Source organism: Chrysochloris asiatica, unplaced genomic scaffold (assembly GCF_000296735.1).
Source record: "Chrysochloris asiatica unplaced genomic scaffold, ChrAsi1.0 scaffold00013, whole genome shotgun sequence".
Taxonomy (NCBI): Eukaryota; Metazoa; Chordata; class Mammalia; order Afrosoricida; family Chrysochloridae; genus Chrysochloris; species Chrysochloris asiatica.
The window spans coordinates 24,522,829-24,542,140 of NW_006408531.1; the positions used below are offsets into that span (position 1 = coordinate 24,522,829).

The following is a 19,312-nucleotide window of genomic DNA, read 5'->3' on the forward strand; positions in this document are numbered from 1 at the left end:
GTTCTTTAATGCGCATACAATAGATGTTAATATTCAACCTATCTGAATGAAACAGTCTATGAAAATGACTGCAATAAAGGCCTTAATATCTGCTATTGGACTTTCCAAAGAGTTATTAGCTCTGGTAGCGTAGAGGTTACAAATCGGGCTGCGAACCACAAGGTCAGCAGTTCGAAACTGCCAGCTGTTCTGCGGGAGAAAGATGAGGCTTTCTGCTTCCGTAAAGATTTACAGCCTTGGAATCCCTGTACAGGGTCGCTATGAGTCAGAACTGACTCCATGGCACTTAACAACAACAACAAGTCAGAAAAAATATTTTGCCCCACCAATTGTCAAATGAATAACTGACAAGGTAACATTGTGTTTTATTTTGAATTATTTTTTGAGGGAGAGGCCATCTTCAGAAAAGGTTATATCCATGCATTGTGTGTCCAGGGTTGTTATATCACATATGGGTATGTAGGTTATACCCTGAAAAGGGACACACCCAGCCCAGGGCAAAGTGGGGACTGATTTCCATCCTGTCCTCTGCTGGCCAGCTGTGCCTTTTGTACAGGACTTCATCTAACTAAAAAGAGAAAAGAGCATCATTTTCTCTTTCACATAAAAATGCCTTCTGTGTGATGGCCCTGTGAATGGACTCACAGAACATAGGAAAAGAAAGACATGACTTACCTTAAAAGCTTAACAATACCAGTTGCCCTCACATTTATTCTGATTCATGGCCACCCTATGTGTTAAGAGTAGAACTGTATTCCATAGGGTTTCCGTTAGCTGATTTTTGGGGGCCAGACTGCCAGGCTTATTTTCCAAGGATAGATGCAAACCTTCGATCTTTCAGTTAACAGCCTAGTGTGTTAGCCGTTTGTATCTCTGGGACTCCTATTAGAATTTACCTATATTCGACTGTGAATTCAAATACACATATTCCAATATGGCTGCCACTGACAAGGCTGATCTAGAACTCCTTTGCCATTCATTGCCTTCAAGTCTCAGGCATAGTCTTTCAAGCATTCTCTGTTTAAAAATGTATTTTAAAGTTTTAAGGGTAGGTTTCATATTTTGCATATAAGACTAATAAGAGCAAAATGTTGTAACTGAGGTTGTTATTTATTTTGTCAAAAACTGGCAAATGCAAAAAAATATTTTTACTTAAGTTGTAGTGGTTTAATTAACTAGCCGTGATGAAGTTTTTCAGTAAGAATTTTAATAGTAGAATCACTGAAATTGAAATAAGTATGCTGTACATGCAAGAGAATAAACCATTTAGGTTCACTTCTATAGACGAAGGAACACTTGATTGCATAGTAAATTCAGGAAGCTTTAACTCAAGGTTCTCAACGTATCAAATACGAGGGCTACTCCTCCAGTTGTCATTTGGAGGTGAAGGCTCATTTTTAGAGAGTGTTACTAGAACACACCCACAGGTGGTGAGGCACCAGGTTAAACACCATGTTAAGGTAGGAGTGCAAAATTAGAGGCATCTTTGGGTAAACTGGTTAACCAAGATTTCCCCCCCCCCTTTGATTGATGTGCATTTGGACCAATGATCACACCTACCTTTGACTTGCAGGAATTTAATATGTCAACAAAACATCCATCTTAATATAGTTATTGACATCTGTTTACACTTTTTGTAGTTTTAGTAAGTTCTTTGCATGCATTGCCCTCATAGGCTATGAAATCAGTATTCCTATTTTGTAAATGAGAAAAATCTAAAGATCAGGGAGAAAAAAATTTCCCCAAGATAACACATGGCTGGTAAGTAACTGTGCTGGGGCTCAGACCTGAGTTTTCAGAGTGCACATCTAGTGATACTTCTACACCACCAGACTAATGATAAAGTAAATGCTTGGGGGGAAAAACAGGCAGTTCTTACAATTCCAAAGAAGAGAAAATACTGCAGTTTCTTCCAGCAAGGGCTAGACTTCCATCTTATTATTTATTTCACATCTGTGTATATATACACACACTCGTGGGTTCTAGGAACCTGATGGTAATATTTTGAATATCCTTGTTGCATATGCACACCACAATTAAAATGTTTTATTACTTAATCTCTGTAATTTATGCCCATAAATAAAGAGATACACTGGTCCCTGAATAATTATTCTGGTCTCTGTGGAACAAAATTAAATATTTCTTCTAAACTCACCTATTAAGCTTTTGTCCTTAGTTGAGAGTGTGTTGTTTCTATGTAACCTTATGCTTGGATTACAATTGAACTTTCTAAGCACTGTGCCAGAAATTAGATATATAAATCTCTTTGTTAGATACCTTTAGTTTGTTTCAAAAATTTGAGTTAAAAGCTGTTTGAACTGCAAGACCAGTGGTTCAAGCTCGCCAGCTGCTCCTCTGAAACCCTACACAGGGTTGCTGTGGATCAGAGTCTACTCTACGGCACTTAACAACATATAGGAGCTAAACTGATTTAAGACCAATCTGTTAATACTTAGATTTTTGTTTTCTGTTATCCTGTTATTTGTTGTTGTTGTTAAGTGTCTTTGAGTTGGTTCTGATGCATAGTGATCATGTATAGAGATTCTGAGGAGTGACTGGTGAGCTAGAATTGCTGACCTTGTGGTTCAAACCGACTTTGCAGTCCAGTGCATTAACCCACAGCGCCACACCTGTTATATTTACCTGTTTTTCCCCTTTTGGTATAGTTCTTTTTGATTCTGTTAGTTTATTTGGCTCTTTTAAGGTAAGAGTTTGGAGCAAAATATGAAAAAGCAAACCCAACAAGACTCTTATTAGGAGCGTAGAAACAAAAAACAAATAGACTTGTAATTAAATTTCTTTTCCACCAAGTCTTAGTCATGTGACCTTTGATAAACTATGCAAATTCTCTAAGTTATTGTTTTCTCATCTATAAAATTTATGGTGTCTAATAGATTTCCTTGGAGTCTGGTGTAGCTTTGTAGGATCAGCACTGGACTGCTAACCACAAAGTTGGTGGTTCAAATCCAGCAACCGCTCCTTGGAAACCCTGTACAGGGTCTCTATGAGTCAGAACAGTTAAACGATGCCATTTAACAACAACAGTAGATTCCCTTGGGGTAGAGTAAGCATTATGTGAAATGATTTCTACAACATGCTTAACGCAGTGGCTCACACATAGAGAACATTGGATGTCTGTGCAATTATTATTGCTAGACCCAAATTAATTTAGTTAAGAAGGCAAAGGATGGACTTGAAACCTAGAGCACTGTCAGGAGTAGGGTAATCTCAGTCACCTGTGGTGTTTGTGGAGGGTAGACTCAGAGGACGCCAAGCGCTGCCAATGGAGACAGACTGTGGAGCATCAAGTTCAGCATAATCTGCCTTCTGATGAGAAGCTTCTTCTCCTTCATTCATTAATTTAAAAAGGTTCTTCTCTTCATTCCACTTTCTCCCCATCATAGTCTCCATTGTTTTTTAAATGATGTCAACCAGCTATTGAATTCCTTAAAACAAAAGAAATTGAGGCTGAATGAGTCTTTTTAAGACAATCTCTCTCTCTTTCTTTATTCTTAGGGATAAAAGTGTAATTCTTCCTTGAAACAAATGGATATATATACAATATTTTTAGATGCTTTTCAGTGCTCCATGGCTCCTATAGACTAGAGGGCTGATGCTTTGCCATTTTTCCCCCTTCCAGCCAGTTTAGATTTACACCTTCCCAACTTCATACCTCAGTGCCAGGTCCTTAGTGGAAGCAAAACACCATTGCAAATGTGTTGACTTATTTATTGGAAAAGTTTTGATAACTGGGTTTGTTGGCTGCAGCTAGCTGACTGTGATTGGTGGTGGTTGTGTGTGAGACCCAAGTCGGTTCCGGTTCCTAGTGACCCTGTATAGCATTTACAAGGTTGTAAATCTTTACAGGAGTAGAAAGCCTCATCTTTCTCCTGTGGAACAACTGGTAGATTCGAACTCCTGACTTTGGTTAGCAGCCCAACTTGTTACCCAGTGCTTCTTTGACTATGTTTATGCACAACTTATTTTTTAAATATAATAAAAGTCTTGTATGCTATAGTACTTTAATATCTTATCTTCATGTACAACGCAAATCTCAAAGAGTCATTTCTCTTTCAGGCTTTGCTTGAATTTCTCCAAAGAGTAATAGACAATAAAGAGAAAAACAAAATGACAGTCATGAATATAGCGATGATCATGGCCCCCAATCTCTTTATGTGCCATGCATTGGATGTGAAGTCCAGTGAACACCGAGAATTTGAAATGGCAGCTGGGACAGCTAATACCATGCTCTTATTAATTAAGTACCAACAAATTCTGTGGACAGTAAGTACCTATTTTTAAGTTCTGTTAATGATCATATAATTCCCTAGCATCATTGTTTATAGCAATTTCAAACTTAATTTTATAAAGCTGGCATAAAGAAATGCATTGTACTTATTTCCATAATGGTTTAAAGAAAGCTTGTTATGTTTTCATTACAGGCTTTATAAAGTTATGTTTAAAACTTGGGAGTGCCGAAAATATTAAAGGCATTTTATTCACAAATATAAGAAGACTTTGAGAATTGCTCTTAAAATCATGAAATTACATTAAACAGGCCTTACAATGATTACTTAGGATTTGATTTATGTCTATCCATTTTCTTTTATCTTAATATTTAGACCTGTGGTCTTGTATCTTGAAATCAGATCATTGGAATCACATCAGTCAGTAATTTTTCATAGAGCCTTGTTAAAAAGGGGTATATACATTTTGTTTCCTAATTGTTGGGAATGTCTTAACATTGATTTTCTTGTTTTAACCTTATTTTGAACTCAAGTTTTGATAGATAATCAGGGATGTGCTTCTGAACAGCTCAAGAAAAAGATAGTGGATGAAAACTTAAATAATTAAGGTTTCATTATCAAGTGATAATTATAAATTTTGAGAGAGACATTTTATAGACTTCCAAAAAATGAACTAAAAAAATTCCAAATAAAAAATATACTGCTTAATAGCTCAGTTCCTTATTTGAGGAGCCTTCATGGTAATCTGTTGAAAAGACAGAGTAACAATAATCTAGATTTTCAAGTCTTTGATTTATTTTAATATTCTTTATAGAAAGCAACGGGTACAAGTGACTTTAAGTGCTTGTTTTTTACAAAGGAATGTGCATTTATTAAATCTCAATTTTTAAAATGGCAACATTACTTCATGTTACCCTATGTTGTTAAGTGTCGTCGAGTCGGTTCCGACCCATAGCGACCCTGTACAGGGTTTCCGAGGGTGTAAATCTTTACGGGAGTAGAAAGCCTCATCTTTCTCCCACGGAGCGGCTGGTAGTTTCGAACCACTGACCTTAAGGTTCGCAGCCCGATTTGTAACCACTACGCTACCAGAGCTCCTTGTTACCCTATAGGAGCTTTAAAAGATTTTAGTTTGCTAATGTAATTCCAGAGATTTTTCCTGATGTATTGCTAAGGACTTGTCAAGTTTGGTTCCTAGAAGGAGTGTGGAGAGGTGGCTGCTGCTAATGCGAGGATCACTGAGGTGGTGTCTCTACTGCCACTCACCTCAGAGAGTCGCCACTTCTTGACTCACATGACCTGAAGAAATTGCCACTAAGCCCTTGAACAATATAACCAAGGCAAGGGAAGACACTGGGAGGTGCACATGAGTAAAAGACAGCAAAAGTAAATGTCATTACATACACAGCAGGCAATAATAATTACAAAAAACAGTATCTATGAGGAGATGCATAGGTAAACATGCAAGCTGCACAGCTGTGGAAAGGTGAACAGGAGTACACCCATGAATATATATAGGTTTGGCAGAGGATATTTCTACATATGTTTTTGTATGTGCTGCAAATATATTCAAGGATACAGTAGAGCATACCAGGGACAAAGTTCTGAAAACTTCTTAGCCCTAACCAAACACCTGTAGGGAGCGAGTCACTGGGCTTGGTGACTTTAAACCAGTTTTGGAGGACGTGTTGGCCAGTTAGTATAGCATAGTCCACAAAGACAGTGATCTACATCTTACTTTAGTAAGCAATGACTAGGGTATTAAAAGCTTGTGAGTGGCAATCTAAGATGCAACTATTAGTCTTCCCCATTCTGGAGCAAAGAAGAGTGAAGAAAAAGACTGAAGAGAAACAATTGGTCCAAAAAACTAAGGGACTACATGACCCACAGCCTCCACTACCCTGAAACCAGAAAACTTGATGGGGCCCAGCTACTTGACATCTTTGACCAGGATCACAGTCTGTACAGAGGTGGGGTGGGGGTAAGTAGAACAAAATCCAAAATCAGATTTACTGGTCTGATAGAGACTGGTGGAACTGGCAAGACTGTGGTGCCGAGACCCCATTCATGACTGGAACTGAACCCACACCTGGGCGTCAACTTTCAGCTAAACAGTAGACAAAGCTATAAATAATGTGATTAGCCATATGAGACCAAAAGGTCAGCATTTGCCCCCAGACCAAGTTCAGAAGACAGGAAGGGGCAGGAAAGAAGAATGAGTGGAAATGGAGATCCCAGGGATGAGGAGGGGAGAGTGCTGTCACATTGGAGGGAGAGCAGCCAGTGTCATGAAACAAAATGTGAATAAATTATTGAATGAAAAACTAATTTGCTTTATAAACTTATACCCAAACTACAATAAAACAGTTAAAAAAAAAAAAAAAAGAGCCTCTTTTGGAGCCTTGCACAATGGGTGGTAAATTGCATAAAATGGGTGTTTTTTCCACGTGGTCTACAGTGAAAAATATGATGCTATCCCTCTTCACAGTATTAATGATTAGTGAATGCAAAGTGACAGTCTTATCAAATTCCTCTTGAAATATGAGAAATAAGATAATGATTTCTGTAGCTAAAAATGGTGATTTTTATTTTCTTCTTAATTTAATTTCTTCTTAGATTCCCAAATTTATTGTGAACCAAGTGAGGAAACAGAACACTGTAAATGCGAAAAAGGATAAAAAAGCAATGAAGAAACTGCTGAAGAAAATGGCTTATGATCGAGAAAAACATGAAAAGCAAGATAAGAATCCAAATGATGTAAGAAAAACTTAACGATGTGTGTTTATATAGGTTTCTCTTCCTCCCAAAAGGATTTTAAATGTTCCAAATGTGACTTTTACACACATACAAAGCTGTTCATAAGTCAGAGGCATCAATAACAGTAACTGTGTTCCTACTATTACTAATGACCGGTAGGGACAGTTGATCAGGCATTGGTGAATCAGGATGTCTGATATTAATGGAAAACAAAGGAAAATAATAAGATAGGAGTGTTGAACTCCCACTGAATACAGAATGTAGAGTATGGTAAGAGTACCCCAGTGAACTACTGATTTCCCCCCCAGTGTTCTCATCTGTAAAAGGGGAGAAACAAAATAGCTAAATAATCCAGATAGACAAATAGGCTAATGTTTTTGTTCTTCCTAGGGTAATGCTTCAAGTTAACGATTATGGGGATGGCAAAGGACCAGAAAGTGATTCATTCTTTTGTGCATGAATCAGAACCCACTCAACAGAACCTAGCAAAGACAACAAGTATAATTCCTAGACTTAGATAAATACTTCCATGTTTTTAACGTGGTCTGAAGAGAAGTCCGGAAAGACTTCTCCTGGAAAGAGAGAAATAAAAATGTTTCTGTAAGGAAATATTAAACGTCACTTTTTGCAAACTGCTCTAAGAGTTGGTAAGTTCTGTGAAGTCACTTCTGACTCACAGGACTCCTGGTGTACACTGTAGAGTAAGCACTGGACTGCAAGGTCCGTTTGAACTGCAACATTTGTGGTTCAAACTCACAGCCTTTCCTCAGAAACCTTATACAGGGTCGCTATGAGTCAGAACTGACTCGATGGCACTTAATGACAACTCTTAAAAGTATACTAGGAAAAATAGTGAAACATACACGAAGCACATTTATGTAGTGAGTCTTTCCCAAAGCTTTAACTCAGATGGTGAAATACAAGCATTGCTTTTTATTGTTCTGTTTATAGACTACACTTTGAGGTTGTTCAGTTAAGTGCTGACATCTTGTGGAATCTTGTGGAAATGCAGTAATTTGCCTTTGAATTTTTGCTCTGGCAAGCTTCTCACACCCGACTCAGACTCCTTAGGGTTTGTAAATCCTCACCCGAGCAGACAACCTCATCTTTCTCCTGTGCCTGTGTAGGGACCCAGTAATTACAAAAAAAAATTATTATTCCTAAATTTAAGTGAAAATAGCTTGGCAATTTTACAAAATGATGCTTTCCATCCTGTTTTTGTAAAATTTTAAATCAATTTTTTAAAAAGTATCTCATAAAATAGTGTAATATGTTCATATACTAAATGGGAACGGGAAATACTGTTACATTTTTTTAGAAGGTACTTTGTCTACATTTAGAAAGGATTTTTGAGATATCATTTTATTTAACTTTAAAATATTCTGTTGTTGTTATGTGCCATAGAGTTGGTTCCAACTCATAGCAACCATGTATAGAGTTTCCAAGGAGCAGCTGGTGGGTATAAACTGCCAGCCTTTCAGTTCAAACCATTCTTGTGGTCCAGTGCTTTACCCTACAGTGCCACATGCATGTTTTATATGTGCCACACCAGGATTGCCTCTAAACCCATGGGAAATAAGTAAATACTTTCTTACATTATAGCCTTTATATGTTCATACTAAGGAGCTCTGGTAGCGTAGTGGTTACAAATCGGGCTGTGAACCTTAAGGTCAGCGGTTCAAAATTACCAGCTGCTCCGCGGGAGAAAGATCAGGCTTTCTACTCCCGTAAAGATTTACACCCGCGGAAACCCTGCACAGTGTCGCTATGGGTCGGAACCGACTCAACGGCACTTAACAACAACAACATGTTCATACTAATTTAAGTGACCATAACTTTGTTTTTTAATAAGACACTTACAATGTGATTCTCTTAGGCATAAGTCTCCTTAAGAAAATAAAATCTGTGGTGTACAATTTTAACAATAAATCCTTAGATTAAAATTTGTAATGTTCTCTTTTCTGGGCATAGAGTATGAAATAACTTTGTCGTTATAGATTAACAGCGGTAGCTTGGATCTCTCTATGTTGCACACTGGGTTAAGTAGACATAAACTGGTCTGAGAATTGTCTGTACATCTTAAGGCTGCAATGTCATTGGAAGAATTTAGGATTTCGATCTGGATTTCAATCTTGGTTTTATCATTTATTAGCTGTCAGTCTGTCTGAACTGTGGTTTTCTCTTTGGTGAAATTCAATTATTCATGTACCAATTTGCTACTAAGTGCCTTCCTCCTTGGTGCCTAATACCCACTTCATGTTGGGTTTCCAAAGGAATCTCATCCCCAAGGAGAAAGGAGGGACAGTGCTCTGATGGCAGCCTGGCCAGGGTACCCTGGGCACAAAAGAGGGAGTGGTGATGACTTAAGGCACGAGCCAGGTTTCCCTGGGAGACAGCTGAGTGGAGCCTTGAAAAACACATAGGTACAATTCAGGCAGTAAGAGAATGCCTGGCCAGCAAGGAAGCTTTGTGGCAGTGACAGCCTGCTGGTGGATGTGGTCCACAGTGGAGGTGTGTTTGACTTGCAATTTTGCCTTAAAATATTTGATTTATGGGCAGAATTTTAAAGCTAAAAGATTTTAAGTAAAATCTGGATTTCCATCTGAACTTGACAAGTTGAATGAGCTTGAGGATGGGTAGAGGAATTGTGCATTCCTATGGGATAATAATTTACTGCATCGGGGTAGCAGTTAGTCCTTTGGATGGGTGTTGTTATTGGCATCAAGTCGATTCCGACTCACAGCAACCCTGTGTAGGGTTTCCAAGGAGCACTGGTGAGCTTGAACCGCCGACCTTGCAGTTCAAATGGCTTTGCAGTCTGGCTCATTAACTCACAGCCCCACACCAGGACTCCTTTGGGTGGATGGGGGCTATCTATTTTGCTATATGTCTCCACTTCATCCTACTTTGTTGGTTTAGGTTTTCTCACTCTCTCCCTCATTAATTTAACTATGCAACCCTTCCACTAAAGGCATACAGCTGCCTGGCGTGTTTTATTCTTTTGTTCAACAAATCATTTGGTGTGTGGCTACCATGTCTCAGGGACTGTTCTAGGTACTTGGGATCCCTTATTGAACAAAATAGACAAAGATGATTGCCCTTGTGGAGATTAGATTCTATAAATGAAAATAAATGTAGTTATGTATATGTGTAGGAGCTCTGTTAGCGTAGTGGTTACGAATCGGGCTGCGAACCTTAAGGTCAGCGGTTAGAAACTACCAGTTGCTCCGCGGGAGAAAGATGAGGCTTTCTACTCCCGTAAAGATTTACACCCTCGGAAACCCTGTACAGGGTCGCTATGGGTCGGACCCGACTCGATGGCACTTAACAACAACAACAACAACATGTATATGTGTGTGTGTGTGTTTAAAATGGCTCTAAAAATACTAAAATAGTAGAACAAGGAAAGGGAAATAAATTGAGAGGCGGAGCCTCTTGTAATATTAAATTGGGTGATCGGTTGAAGGAGGTCAAGTTGCTCACTTATGTAGCTAGCTGAGAAAACACATTCCAGGTGGAGGGAATAGTCTATGCAAAAGCCTTAAGGCTTGAACTTCTTGGGGTTTTTAAAGAGCTGCAGAAGTGAATGTGGCTGGGGTTGAGGAATTAAGAGGATATGAAGTCAGGTCGGAAAGTCAGTGGAGCCAGATCATGTAGGGCCTTGTAGACCATCATTGGGAATTTAGATTTAGCCTAGGTGATATGTGGTCATTGCAAGGTTTGTCATGAAGATGTGACAAACTGTACTGTTGTTAATTGCTGTCGAGTTGGCTCTGCCTCATTGTGACCCTGTATAGGGTTTCTGAGGAGTGCCTGGTGGATATGAACCACCGACCTTGCATTTGAAACCAACTTTGTGGTCCAGTGCATTATCCTGCAGCACCACATGTTGTTGTTATATTCCGTGAAGTCGGTTCTGACCCATAGCGACCCTGTACAGGGTTTCCGAGGCCGTGAATCTTTACAGGAGCAAAAAGCCTCATCTTTCTCCTGTAGAACAGCTGGTAGTTTCGAACTGCGGACCTTGCGGTTCACAGCCCGATTCGTAATGACTACAGCATATTAATTGTTTAGTACAAATGTTTTTTTTATTGTTGTTAGGTGCTGTCAAGTCTGTTCCGACTCATAGCGACTCTGTTGCACAACACAATGAAACACTAATCTCACATTTGTTGTTTTGAGCCATTGTTGCTGTCACTGTGTCAGTTCATGTTGTTGGGGTCTTCCTTTTTGTTGTTGTTGGTTCAGAGTACAAGAAACTAAGTCTTACTAATTCTTTTTCCTAAGGAGCATTCTTTACATAGTAATTTCAATATTCTTTGCCAGCATCATAACTCAAATGCATCAGTTCTTCTATGTCTCTCTTATTAATTGTCTGACTCTCACATGCCTATGAGTCCGATGCACTTTAGTCTTCAAAGTGAAATCTTTGTTTTTTTTTAACACTATAAAGCAGTCTTTTGCAGCAGTTTTGCCCAATTCGTCTGATTTGACTACTGTTCCCATGAGTGTTGGTTGTGGATCTAAGCAAAATGAAGTCTTTAACAACTTTACTCTTCTTTATTAATTGTGTTATTTATTGGTCCAGTTGTGAGGATCTTTCGTTTCTTTACAGTGAGGTACAATCCATACTGGAGGTTGTAATTAACAAGCAAAATTGTGCCATCTGCATATCAAAATTTGTTAATGAGTCTTCCTCCAATTCTGATGCCACATTCTTCTTCATTTAATCCAGATTCCTGGATTATGTGCTCAGCAAACAGATTGAGTAAATATGGTGAAAGAATACAACCGTGGCACACACTTTTCCTGATTTTAAACCATTCAGTATCTCCTTGTTCTGTTGGAATGACAGCCTCTTGGTCTATGTATAGGTTCCTCATCAGCACAGTTAAGTTTTCTGGAATTCTTATTATCCAAAGTTTATTATGACACACACAGCAGAATGCCTTTGCATGGTCAGTAAAGCACAAGTAAATATCTTTCTGATATTCTCTGCTTTCAGAGATCCATGTGACAATGATAGCCCTATTCTAAGTCCTCCTCGGAATTAGGCTGGAGTTTCTGGCAGCTTCCTGTTAATGTACTGCTACATCTGTTTTTGAACTATCTTCATCAAAAATCTACTTATATGTGATATTAATTATATTATCTTATAGTTTCTCTATTCTGTTGGGTTACTTTTCTTTGAAACAGGCACAAGTATGGATCTCTTCCATTCAGTTGGCAAGGTTGCTATCTTCCAAATATCTTGACATAGACAAGTAAGCATCTCCTGTACTTCATCAGTTTGTTGAAAGATTTCAATTTCTATTCTGTCAGTTTCTGAAGTCTTGTTTTTTATCGTTGCCTTCAATACATTCTGTTCTTGATCATATGATATCTCTTGACATGGTTGAACATCAGCCAATTCTTTTTGGTACAGTGACTGTGTATTGCTTCCAGCTTCTTTGATGCTTCCTGTATTATTAATATTTTGCCTATGTTGTTGTTTTGTTGTTAAGTGTCATCGAGTCAGTTCCAAGTCATAGCAACCTTATATAGGATTTCTGAAGCTGTAAATCTTTACAAGAGCAGAAAGCCACATCTTTTTTCCACGTTTTGCACACAGAATCTTCAATACTGCAATCTAACGCTTGAATTTTTTCTTCAGATCTTTCAGCTTCAGGAATGCTAAACATCTTCCCTTTGGATTTTCTAACTTCAGGTCTTTGCACATTTCATTATAATGCTTGACTTTCTCTTCCTGTGCTGCCCTTTGAAATTTTTTGTTCAGGTCTTAGACTCTATCATTTCTTCCAGTTACTTAAGTTTGTCTACATACAAGTGCAAGTTCAGAGTCTCTTCTGACATTCCTTTTGGTCTTTTCTTTCTTTCCTGTCTTTTTAATCATCTTTTGCTTTTTTCATGTGTGATGCTCTTGATGTCATCCCTTATCTCTTCTGGTCTTCAGTCATTAGTGTCAAATGCATCAAATGTGTTCTTGAGATGGTCTCTAAGTTCAGATGGGATATATTCAAGGTCACAATTTAGTTCTCATGGACTTTTTTTTTTTTTCCTTCCATTCCCTGTTTTATTATGTTTTTTGGCTCTCATGGACTTTAAAAATTTTTCTTCAGTTTCAGTTTGAACTTGATGCCTGATGATATTGAGCTTCTTCATAATTTCTTCCCCCAGATGTAGTCAGCTTGATAACTTTTTATTCCACCTAGTAAGGTCCATGTGTAGTCTTAATTTGTGTGTAGTTGAAAAAAGTATTTGCAATGAATAGGTCATTGTAATAAAAAATTCTATTTGTAATATCCCCAACATCATATCTATCACTGAAGCTCTGTTGTCTCACTACTGATTCATCCTCTTTGTTCCTAAGTTTTGCATTCCAATCACCCATAATTATCAACAAATCTGGAGTATGAATTTGATAACTTCGAGAATGAAGAATTTCTTAGAATTCGCTAATTTCTTAATGATTGTCTTTAGTAGTTGGTGCATAAATCTGAATGATCGTGGTTTTCCTTGTAGACAGATAGAGATTATCTTATAACAGACAACATTGTACTCCAAGATAGACCTTGGGTTGTTCTTTTTGTTGGTGAATATGATGCCATTCCTTTTCAAATTCATGTTCTGGGCATAGTAAATCATTTGATTGTCCAATTCAAAATTATCAATACCAGCCCATTTCAGCTCACTAATTTCTAGGATATTGATCTTTATGTGTTCCATTTTAGTTTTGACAACTTACAATTTTCATAGATTTATACTTCATACATTCTATGTCCTGATTATTAATGGATGCTTGTAGCTGTTTCTTATCATTTTTAGTTGTGCCCCCTCAGCAAATTAAAGTTTTAAAAGTTTTGCTCTATCCACTTTGCTAAGGCCAAGTCTACTTTGAGCAGGTAACTCTCCCCTAGTCATATTTTGAGTGCCTTGCACCTGAATGGCTCATTTTCCAGCATTATATCAGGCACAGTGTCTCACTGCTATTCATAAGGGTTTCAGTGGCTAACTTTTCAGAAGTGGTTGACCTCTCCTTCTTCCTAGTCTTAGCCTGGGAGCTCTGTTAAAACTGACCACAGTAAGTGACACACAAACCACCATAGTAGAAAAAACTGACAAAAGAATGGTGGTGATAGAAATGTGGATGCACTTAAATACTAATGAGACTTACCGGTTAATTACACTAGGAAAAGCCACTTGGTGATAAAAAGGGCTTTGAACATGCTCATTAGGTTTGATCCCTGCTGAGAATTTGCATTTCCACCCAGTATATACATTGAATGAGTATCTACATTTCAACAAAATCTCCAGCTGATTCTTACGTTAAAATATAGATATTTAGTATATTTGGGGTAGAAATGCAAATTTTTAATAGTTGAACTAAAATGCAATTTTTTTTGCAGTGGGTTGAACCAGTACTGACTGGTTCAAATTCCTGGTGAAATATAACAAAATTGTAGACCTTTAAAATGAATTGTTTTCTGATAATCTTGAATTTATGTTTGTAATCCCTATTGCTCTTTGTTCCACCATACACATACCAGACTTCATGTGGCTTGAAAGGATAGTCATTGTATCTCTCTGGGCCTCACTTTCCTTTGTAAAATGAATAAGTTAAACCACATTCATACTGTTTAATCAGAAGCGTGCACTAGATCTGTAGTAGTATTCAAGAAAGCAATAACAACAACAAAAGCATTAGTTACCGAATCAGAATCTCCTAGGAATAGACTCTGGGCATGTGTATTTTATAGACTGTAAGATGATCCCCCTACACACACACATTTGTTATGTGTGTATGTATAAATACACATGTCTATTTAATTTTATTCTGGAATTTTTCTAATATAATATGCTGTAGGATAAGCACTGGACTGGTCATCTCAAGGTTGGTAATTCAAATTCACTAGCCACTCTCTGAAATCCTGTACAGGATCACTGTGTGTCAGAACCAATTCGATGGCGTGTAACAACAACAACAGACAAAAGTAGGAGAGTAATATATGAACCCCCATATACCCATCACCAATAAAACACACCTTTGTGGTCCTATTACTTTCTTTCCTTGCCCCCACTTTTTTTCTTTTAGTATCTTTAAGGATGCCACAGCAGACATCCTGTTTTGCTCCCTCCCCTCCCCCCTGCAAGATAAATGATGCCACGTTGAGTCTGACTTGAGGTACCTTACGCTGTGTATTTCAGTGCACGGGGCTTTCATTGGCTTTGGTATCTTGGACATAGATCAGTAGGCCTTAATTTTAAGGTGACTCTAGGTGGGTTTGAATTGCTTACCTTTTGGTTGGTAGCTGAACACTTAACTGGTTGTGCCATTTAGGGCGCTTGTTGTTGTTGTTAAATGACGTCAAGCTGGTTCTGACCATAGCGATCCTGTATAGGGTTTCCGAGGAGTGGCTGGTGAGCTTCAACTGCCAACTTTGCAGTTCAAACCGACTTTGCAGTCCAGTGCATTAGTCCACAGCGCCACACCAGGACTCCATTTAGGGTACTGTTGTTGTTATGTGCCGTCGAGTCGGTTCCGACCCACAGCGACCCTGTACAGGGTTTCCGAGGGTGTAAATCTTTACAGGAGTAGAAAGCCTCATCTTTCTCCCGCAGAGCAGCTGGTAGTTTCGAACCGCTGACCTTAAGGTTCGCAGCCCGATTCGTAACCACTACGCTACCAGAGCTCCTTATACCCCATATTGTTTGTGTTGTTAAGTGTCTGTTGAATTGGTTTCAACTCAGTGACCCTGTATAGCGATTCTGCGGAGCAACCTGGTGGACCAGTGCTTTATTCCACAGTGTCACACCAGGACTCCAAATACCTCAAATTACATCTCTAATTAATAAAGATCTAGAGGTAGCTTTGGTGAGGATCCAGTGAATCATCCATTCTTCAAGAACCATTTAGACCTAGGTTTGTGTGCTTTTTTCTCAAGTCATCCAAACTCACCCCTGCAATTAAAAGAAAGCTGCACATTTATGAGAGAACGGGGCCCAGAGTATAGGCTCAGAGATTCTGTGCAATGTGGCACATTGCTCAGCCCATTTGATCTCCTGAGTAGAGGGAACACAAGTTCTCTTTCACTAAATTAAACTTATGATTCACTCAGGAACATCTAGTGCCACACCCAATTTGCAGATGAGCAATGCCAGTTTTAGAGGCCTTACTGGACTTGTCAAAAGTTTCAAAATGATATTGTAACATTTTAAGAGATCTGTTGGTGCCATCGGAGCCCTGGTAGTACAGTAGTTAGCCGCTTGATTACAACCTGACTCCACCAGAGAAAGATGTGGCCTTCTGCTTGTGTAAAGATATGCAACCTAGAAACCCTGTGGGCAAGTCCCGTCCTGCCCTTCAAGGTTACTGTAGTGAAATAGACTTAACAGCAATGGCTTAGGTTTTTGTGGGGCTGGTCCCACCAAAACCATCCTGAATTAGCAGCAGTACATGTGTGCTCTGCTGGTGTGTCACTGGGGTTTTGTTTTAGTCACAATTTTTATGTGACGATTCCATTGCTGATTTTAGAACATCATTGCGGGCATTGTTTCAATTAGTTGCTTTTGAACTGGGAGCAATGTATGGATTTACTTTAGGGTTCCATATGGAAAATCAAATTGTAATTTAAAATGCAAAACTTGGGGTTTTTTTTTAAGATATTGCCTGATTTTTTATAGTATATAAAATAATGCCACATTAAAGGAAAAAATACCAGAGAACTTATTTCATTATAAATTAAATGCTGATTATGGGAATAACTTAAGGCCTTTCTTGCTAGTTCTCTGAATCTGTGAATTGGATAAAATTTTAAAGCATTTGGATATCAAAGGCCAAATTATAATCAGAACATGGACAGTTACAGATAGTTGAGGATTCCTTTTGTATCTCTACCTCCCAGTATTTTGGGCTCACACTAGGATGATTAATATGCTATTTCAGTTTAAGATACCTTGCTAAAATGTCCTTGTTTAATTTTCAAAATGTGTGTTATATCTGGCTTTCTTTTGAGAAAGCTGTATTGCCAATTTGCCCTTTTGAAGATAACAAACTTTTTCTATAATAGTAAAGATGCCAGCTTTACATTTAAATTAACTTTTAATGAAAAACTGGAAGAAACGAATGTGTCTTCTGAAGGTCTGGTGGGGATTTAAATTTCTCATCTCTAGAGTGCAAACACATAAGCCCTGCAGTGTTCTACCTATACCTTTTAAAGCAGAGTAAAATCACTGTTTATTTAGCTGAAAAATGAGAAATCAAATTTTAGAAACATGCTTTAGTTCAATATGTAAAACATGTGAGTATCATATAAGATCATTTTCTCTATTATCGTAGTCTTTGCATGGATAGGAAATTGATTTAACATTTTTCATGCTGTAAAATCCTTTGACTAATTGTTAACGGTGTGGTGTATTGTTTGCTGCTCTTCTCCAATCTTGTTGCATACTGCATCGTTTCTGTTCGCAAGCAGACACACACAAAATGTAGGGACAAAGTCACAGCTGTTAGACAAAAATGTGAGATAGGAAGGTTACAAAGATATTCTGTACATATTCAACTATTTTTGTGGCTCAGATTAAGAATAGACTATTTGGCTTATTGATCCAAAATGTTGTATCTTTTCAAAGCTTGGCAGCTTAATGCAATTGGCATACAGATAGCTTTAGTATTTGATACAGCATAATTTGGGAGCTTCATAGTGGTTGTCTTACACTATTTAAACAAGAACTTTGGCATCATTTATTATCTTCATGTAAATATCATCTGGCCACCTTGTCAAGATATCCAGCAAAAACTTTCCAGAAACAACTTCTGAGGTCTTCATCTTTAACAAAGACATCTACTAGTTAAGCTAATGTCTTCTCAAACAGAAAAGAGTACGATAGATTCATCTTGAGTTACACTGCCAATCTGTGTATTATTGTGAGAATTCAGACGTCTCAACAAAGAGGCCGGGACTCGTTCCTATCCTGTAAACATACACACACACACACACACACACACATCTGCTAGAGTACTGGCTCCCAAGTTGTCAGGGAATGTGGTGACTCATCCTCATGGTCAATGTGGGAGCTTCCATGTGGAAGTTATTGACCTAATTGAAGGCTTTTCCAAGGACAGTGATATTCTATTGCTATGTGAAATGAGTCCAGGCGTTTACAGTTTGTAATTTGGCTAAGGTTAAAGCTGAGTCAGAGTTGGCCCAGCCTCCTTTCTGATCTTTGAGTGAAGGAGACGAGGGAAATAGTTAACCTCACAGTCTTAAGAAAGTTGTGGGAAAGTACCCTTAGGTTGAGAAAATCCAGCTCTTCTGCCCCACAGTATGACAGTTATCTGACATCTCACATATACTTGCTTGAGAACTCTCCAATACTCTCAGAAGCTAATACTTGGAACTCCGTCCTTCAAGCTTTATCAGAATGGCCTGAATTCACATGCCAGGTATAGTGCTATCTAGAAGGAGCTCTGGTAGCGTAGTGGTTACAAATCAGGCTGCTGATCTCATGGTCAGCAGTTTGAAACTACCAGCTGTTCTGCAGGAGAAAGATGAGGCTTTCTGCTCCTGTAAGGATTTATAGCCTCATAACACTGTACAGGGTCTCTATGAGTAAGAACTGATTCCATGACACATAACAACAACAACGCAGAACTCAGTGCTGTGTGTTATGAGGAACATGACTGTATGGTCTACATTTGCAATCCTAAGCTGATTTATAAAACAAAGGTCTATGGCCATATTATTCGAGGCTTATAGTTAGTTGTTCATGAGGAAAATGGTTGAACCCTTAAACACAAGGATGCTAAATTTGATAACTGACTTTTCTCATTCTTTCACTGTGGTACAATAAAATGACCTCTTTTAACACCTGTAATTTTTTTTCTTCCCTTCTTTCGCTTCCTGTTTCTTTTCAATAACCATGTGACAGAAGCAAGTTAACTTGTTTCTTTTCATCAATGTTCTTATGATACGTTTTTACCTTTCAGGAAGTAAACATTAGTATGTTATTGTTAGGTGTCCTTGAATCAGTACTGATTTATAGTGACCCTATGCAGAACAGAACCAAACACTGCCCGGTCCTGCTTCAACCTCACAATTGTTCCTACATTTGAGCTCATCGCTGCTGCCACTGTGGCAATCCATCTCATTGGATGTCTTCCTCTTTTTCTCCGACACTCCATTTTACCAAACATGATATCCTTCTCCAGGGACAGGTCCCTCCTGAAAATATGTCCAAAGTATGAGAGGTAAAGTTTGGCCATTCTGACTTCCAGGGAGCATTCTTGCGTTGTATGTCTTCTAACACAG

General features: G+C 38.3%; 1 protein-coding gene across 1 annotated transcript in view; it reads left to right on the top strand.

The window, feature by feature from the left end:
* The window catches only part of ARHGAP18 (Rho GTPase activating protein 18), a 188,498-nt gene that overhangs the window by 156,453 nt on the left and 12,733 nt on the right, over positions 1 to 19,312 (top strand). The window contains exons 11-12 of the mRNA XM_006834674.1: positions 4,078 to 4,284; positions 6,864 to 7,004. Of these exons, the coding sequence (XP_006834737.1) occupies positions 4,078 to 4,284; positions 6,864 to 7,004 (348 nt within the window). The remainder of the gene's footprint in view (positions 1 to 4,077; positions 4,285 to 6,863; positions 7,005 to 19,312) is intronic.